Consider the following 7,072-nt stretch of genomic DNA (forward strand, 5'->3'; position numbering starts at 1 on the left):
TATATATATATATATATATATATATATATATATATATATATATAAGTACAGATCAATCTCTGTTTCTTTCAGTATAAATAATATGGATACACAATTTTAATGTATTATATATATATAGAAAGATGGGTATATTTCACAGTGGTATATTTTAAATGGAGAAATGGCACATTCACACCCGGGGACATCTTACAAAAAAATATTGAAGTTACCACCGTGACGATAATCGTTCCTTTCCCCACCCATCTTTGGAACGCAATATAATCTGATCCCAAAGTCAAAGATCGTACAACCGAACGAAGAAGGTGATTTATGTCACATCATGTGTATGTCTATAAACTAGGAGGCAGACTGAATTTGACCAATAGTTGAATTATTCTCCATATTTTTGTACAAATTGGTATAATCTCAAAAACACCTTGGCTACCAAAATTTGATCTAAACTGAGCAGAAAATGTATGCATGGTCCGGCTTCACCCCTCATTACTTAAACGCTTCAATTTGACCATCATCCAAGTATGGGTATGCTTACTTAGCAAAACATTGTATATAAATAAGTAGCATATATGACACCACTTACTGTATCTGGTTAAAAAAGTAAAACAGTATAAAATTGATATTGAATCATTAAATGTGGCCTTTATTAATAATTAGTCTTTTATGATTTTTATGCCCCACCTACGATAGTAGAGGGGCATTATGTTTTCTGGTCTGTGCGTCCGTTCGTCTGTCCGTCCGTTCGTTCGTCTGTTCGTTCGTCCGTTCGTCCGTCTGTCCCGCTTCAGGTTAAAGTTTTTGGTCGAGGTAGTTTTTGATGAAGTTGAAGTCCAATCGACTTCAAACTTGGTACACATGTTCCCTATGATATGATCTTTCTAATTTTAATGCCAAATTAGAGATTTTACCCCAAATTCACGGTCCACTGAACATAGAAAATGATAGTGCGAGTGGGGCATTCGTGTACTGAGGACACATTCTTGTTAATTTTAGTTCATGTATACATGTATGTTGATGTTTATAGTATGATGTCGTTTATCACTAAGGGACGACATCAAAAGTTCAATGAAGGATAAAAAACTTAATTCAAATAGTTTTTTTCGCTGACCCCCCTACCCCCCTATTAACTTAATTTGAGAAAAAATGATTGACCCATATGGATATGTAAAAATCAATATCGGATAACCAAATCTTGCAGCAGTTCAACCCCCCACCCCCAAACTATTTGAATTAAGTTTTTAATCTTACATTGATCTTTTGATTTCGTCCCTAAATGTGTACATGTTTTTGTTTAGGGGCCAGCCAAAGCATTGCCTTGCTGTGATGATGATCTGTTGGTGGCCTTCACCTGTTTTCTGCTCTCTGTTCGCATCAGGTTGCTGTCTCTTTGACAAATTTCCTTTTTTCATTCTCAATTTTATTTTACACATGTCATAAACTAAAATTAACATTATTCAGTAAATAAACATCTATGTATATTGTCAAATTTAAAGCTATCCAGCATGTTCAGGAGTTGATGCAATAGACAGAACCTATTGTGTATCAAAAATTAGTAGCAAAACAGTATTGTAGCCCTCACAGTTTAAAAAAAAACATTTTTATTGCAAAATGAATGTATTTTGATAAGAATTAATTATTGATTGTATCTTTGATAGAAATTATAAAAAAAAATGGTCTCCCTGATAGAATTTTTAAAAGAAAGAAACATTCCTGTAGACAAGGTAGAGGAAGATAAGGTAAGCATGAATTTGAATATATTACAATTTATAAGAAAAAGACTATGAATATGCATCTGAATGCCATGTTTTTAAAACCACCATCCATCAATCAAATGTCATGGTCAAAGTCGTACTAACAAAGGATAGACTGAAATTAGAAATAAAATGTTTTCAAACAGCTTTTTTTTTTAAAAGGCAACATATATTATTAAAATCTGCATACATAAAAAAAATTATACTTATGTCAAGCTGTTCTCCTCAAATCTATGTTTAACCATATTTTTAGCTCACCTGGCCCAAAGGGCCAAGTGAGCTTTTTCCCATCACTTTGCGTCCGTCGTTGTCTGTCGTCGTCCGTCGTCTTTAACTTTTACAAAAATCTTCTCCTCTGAAACTACTGGGCCAATTTAAATCAAACTTGGCCACAATCATCATTAGGGTATCTAGTTAAAAAATGTGTCAGGTGACCCGGCCGACTGACAAGATGGCCACCATGGCTAGAAATAGAACATCGGGGGAAAATGCAGTTTTTAGCTTATAACTCAAAAACCAAAGCACTTTAATAGAGCAAATCTGTCAAGGGGTTAAATCGTTTGTCAAGTAAATACATATCCACTTAGTAATTTTCAGATGAATTGGACAACTGGTTGTTGGGTTGCTGCCCCCAATTGGTAATTTTAAAGAAATTTTGCATTTTTTTGTTATTACCTTGAATACTATATAGTATAGATAGAGATAAACTGTAAACAGCAACAATGCTCAGCAAAGTAAGATCTACAAATAAGTCAACATGACCAAAATGGTCAGTTGACCCCTTAAGGAGTTACTGCCCTTTATAGTCAATTTTTAACAATTTTCATTAATTTGGTAAATTTTTACAAAATATTTTCCTCTGTAACTAATGGGACAAGTTTATTATAGATAGAGAAAATAGTAAGTAGCAAGAATGTTCAGTAAAGTAAAGATCTACAAAAACATCACCATCACCAAAACACAATTTTGTCATGAATCCATCTGTGCCCTTTGTTGAATATGCACATAGACCAAGGTGAGCGACAAAGGCTCTTAAGAGCCTCTAGTTAATATTGTTGTTAATAGAAAGTGTAAATTGCAAGGTGAGCAATTTTAGGCTCTGTTGTATATTGACATACATCTGTTGTACAAACAAAATGATACAAGCTCTTATATCAACATTTGTCTCTTTGATATTTTCAGATTGATTGTCAAGTGATATTATTATTGTCTGATGATGAACTGACAAAGTACATCCCTATCTATGGGGACAGGATAGCTGTGAAAGATTTTTGTAAGAACCAGGGTGGTACAGGTTCAAAGTCCAAAAAAAAGAAGACACTATTACAAAAGATAAGAAAAAGACTCCATCCATCATCAAAAAGAAACTTGTTTAAAACAAAAAAAAGATATAGATGAAAGCTCAAGTGATAGTGATGACAATCCTTCTACTTCCAAGAATATTGGAAATGATCATGCAGCAAAAAGTGAAAGGCGTATAGAACTTGGTTGGCTGATGAAAGAAGGGGATAGTATGAAACAAGTTCGCTGGCCAACTGGAGGGGGGACGAGACATCTTATTGTTGATAAAGATACTCTAGTGAGTGCCATAAAAGAAACAGCTTTAAAACTTTACTTTCCAGAAGGAATATCACCCAGGGGTAAGATTGGAAATTTTGTGGTTGACATCATGGACTTTAAACGCCAGTCAGCTAATTTAGATTTGTCTGTAGAGAATATTTATGACCGAAGCAAAATGAGGCTGTTAAGGTTTTATTTACTAACTGTACCTAAAGAAAGGGATAACACTGAACAAGAAAAGAATTCAACAACAAGGACCAAAGAAAATGAAGACCAAAAAAGTAGTTTCACAGCTGTTGAGGTTAGAAAACCATGAAAATAACAGTTCTCATAGTTCTTATAATGAGCATACCAGTTTGAACATGTGCAGTGATGATGAAATTCAGTTTGGACCTGTATTGGCTGATATTGATGATATTTATGACTCAACAATTCCTTTGAATGATATCCACACTCAATCTGACAGTCAGCCAGAGAATAGTTATATAGCCAATGATCCTGGAATAATCACTAATAGTCTTGGAATAATCGCCGATGGTCCTGGATTAATAAATAATGAACAATTATTTCTTGATCCATTCCATTCTGTGAAAATTAGGGTTCATAGAGGAAATTTAATGATAGAAATGATGAAAATATTTTCAGATCCAACAATAATGTATGCTACATTTTCTGATGTCAGTATGATATTGCCAACTGGAAAAGCGGAAGAAGGGGTAGGGGAAGGAATTTTTAGAGATTGCCTTACTGAATTTTGGAATGAGTTTATGGACAATTGTTGCATTGGAAATTCACAGAAAGTCCCTACAATAAGACACGATTTTCAAGAGGAGCAGTGGCTGTCCATTGGCAGAATTATATTTAAAGGATGGCAGATAGCCAATTACTTGCCCATTGGACTTTCCATAATTGTTATGGAAAATGCAATGTATGGAAAGTTTAAGTCAGATTTAATGGAAAATTTTCTTTGTTTTATCACTGAGGAAGACAAAACATTATTTTCCACTGCTTTAAAAGATTACGAGTCAGTTGATAATGATGAACTTATAGAAGCTTTAGAGAACCATAGCTGCAGGTCTGCAGTCACAAAAGAAAGCATTACACGTATTTTGCTAGAAATCGCACACAAGGAAATGGTTCAGGAGTGCAACTTTATAACTGATGCTTGGGCCAAGATATTATCTCAACTCGGACAGTCTCTTTCTTATGAGAATTTGACAGAAATATACAGTAAAATGGAACCCAGCAATCGCAAAGTTACCAAAATGCTGCATTTTTCAGATAATTTGTCTAATTTGGAACGTGAAGTTATGAACCACCTTCAGCGGTATGTTAGAGAACTTGATAAAGTATTGTTGAAAAAATTTCTTAGATTTTGCACTGGATCTGATTTAATTTTGGATGGAAAGGATACAATCACTGTTGAATTTGTAGTTCTTGATGGTTTTGGGTGTCGACCAATAGCCCATACATGTGGTCGTGTTCTCAGAATACCAAGAAATTATGAAAATTTTACTATTTTCCGTAGCGAATTCAACAACATTTTAAATACTTCTGTATGGGTAATGGACATTGTATAATTGCATTGATTTACATCAAACCAGGTAAAATCAGCAGCAGGATTTTATCATTGATTGCCTTTGTATCAATATCATGTTCAGTATTTCCTGGGTTTTTTTCACATGACAATAAAAGAAACTAGCCTAAGAACCTACAAATTAGGCATGATAAAGCTTATGATGAATGGAAATAAGATATTGGTTTTGTTCATTTAAGTCCTTTTTTGTGAAATACACAACTTATTAGATATTAAGATTTAACATTTTTATTGAGATTTCAATTGTTTTTTATTAGTCATGTAAGTAGCTGAAATGCAACTGATTTTTTTAGTTCATACAGTTTTAATTTTGTTATAAAACTGTTTGTTGCTGAAGTGCAACTTCATTATTAGCTATACATAGTACCCTTAAATAAGGAAGTTGGATTAACTTGACTTTTGTATACTTTTTTTATATTTTATTTGAGAGATTTTTCACAATTTTTGATTTGTGTAGACCTTGTTCTCCTAAAATAATTTGGACGTTGACCAGCAGTCATTTCTTCATGTGGTGAATTTAACAGCATGTTAAGCACTTGTGTATGTGTATGTTTTTATAAACATTGTATGATTATTGCATTAATTAACATAATCACAAGTGGAAAAATCATTGAGTGGTCATGTTCAGTATTTTCAGTTTGTTTCATACTCAAACATACACTTTGTTGTTATTTCATGAATGTAAAATAAACAAACTAGAGCTTACAAGCAAGGTATGACAAAGAAGAGTATTTTTTTGGTGAAATACAGCTTAAGAGAAAGAAAAGATTTTACTGATTAAAGAGTTTTGCATTGTTAATTTTTAATGAATGGTTGCTGAAATGCAACTTTTGTGATTGTTAATTTCAACATATTTGAATACTTTATTAAATTTGAAATAAATAATTTCAGTAAGATATATGTATGGTTTTTTTTTAATAACTAGACAACAAACATGAAAGTGTGTTTTAGATTCATGTATATATATATATATATATATATATATATATCTTGTTGTCTTGTCTTGTCTTGTCTTGTCTTGTGAAATAAACATATTCAATGTGTACTATTTATATGGTGACACTTTTGATTTTCTCTGGCCATTTTCTGAATGTGAATACCCTGGTTGCAGAACCCTTGATTGCACTTGTATTTATACTTCTGTTACAGAAGCTTGTGTCTCCGGTAAATGTTGCCTTTTGCTTGACGCTGTTTGGGATCTAAGGTTACAAGTTCACTGAAAATAGGCAACAGGAGCTTAACTTACCTTATCCTAAACATGAAAGGACTTCGGTTACAATAGTCAGGCCTTACTCAAATACAACAGAAATATTATAAAGCGGGAACATGGGTCGTAAGGGTAAACAAAAGTAAAAATTGAGAAAGGAAATGGTGAATGTGTCAAAGCGACAACAACCCGACCATAGAGCAGACAACAGCCGAAGCCCACCAATGAGTCTTCAATGTAGCGAGAATTCACGCACCTGTAGGTGTCATTCAGATGGCCCCTAAAAAATATGTATACTAGTACAGTGATAATGGACGTCATACTAAACTCCGAATTATACACAAGAAACTAAAATTAAAAATCATACAAGACTAACAAAGGCCAGAGGCTCCTGACTTGGGACAGGCGCAAAATTGCGGCGGGGTTAAACATGTTTATTAGATCTCAACCCTCCCCTATACATCTAGCCAATGTAGAAAAGTACATGGTTTGGTCAAACGGTGAAGACGAACCCTATGACGTTAAGCACGATATTGCGTCTCAAATGGTAACGTCAATTTCTTACGTTTTACGGCGATTAAGGTGGTATGGGTGTCTTCGCCATCTTGGATTGTAAAAAACAGAGAATCTAAGGTCCGTATTTTCTATTAAGTTAGCAAAATTTGATGCGGGAATGCAGATATTTAATGTGAATTTTCATTTATAAGAACCAATTTATAAGAACATAACTTATAAATATTAATATTGTTACAAGTGTTGATTATTTTTTGTTGTTTTTAAATATTTTCAAATTGGCATTTTAAGGGGAGATAACTCCAAACAGTGCATTTTCTGAAGGACTATACATGGAATTTTCCTATTTTGTCTTTTAGCCGGAAAAAACGTACGGTGACCCTATCTTTTCTTTTGATATTCTCAAAGCATTGTCTGAAAGCTATCTTTTTCTAAAGTATATAACAATTC

The 7,072-nt window shown here is 33.3% G+C and overlaps 1 protein-coding gene across 1 annotated transcript; it reads left to right on the forward strand.

Moving 5' to 3' along the window:
* Positions 1 to 1,660: 1,660 nt before the first annotated feature.
* Positions 1,661 to 5,812, forward strand: LOC139496415 (uncharacterized). Its single transcript, XM_071285006.1, has 2 exons — positions 1,661 to 1,730; positions 2,928 to 5,812. The coding sequence occupies exon 2, from the start codon at positions 3,572 to 3,574 to the stop codon at positions 4,883 to 4,885; it is 1,314 nt and encodes a 437-aa protein (XP_071141107.1). The 5' UTR covers positions 1,661 to 1,730; positions 2,928 to 3,571; the 3' UTR covers positions 4,886 to 5,812.
* The last annotated feature ends 1,260 nt before the right edge of the window (positions 5,813 to 7,072 follow it).

The sequence above is a fragment of the Mytilus edulis genome, chromosome 11 (assembly GCF_963676685.1).
Source record: "Mytilus edulis chromosome 11, xbMytEdul2.2, whole genome shotgun sequence".
Taxonomy (NCBI): domain Eukaryota; kingdom Metazoa; phylum Mollusca; class Bivalvia; order Mytilida; family Mytilidae; genus Mytilus; species Mytilus edulis.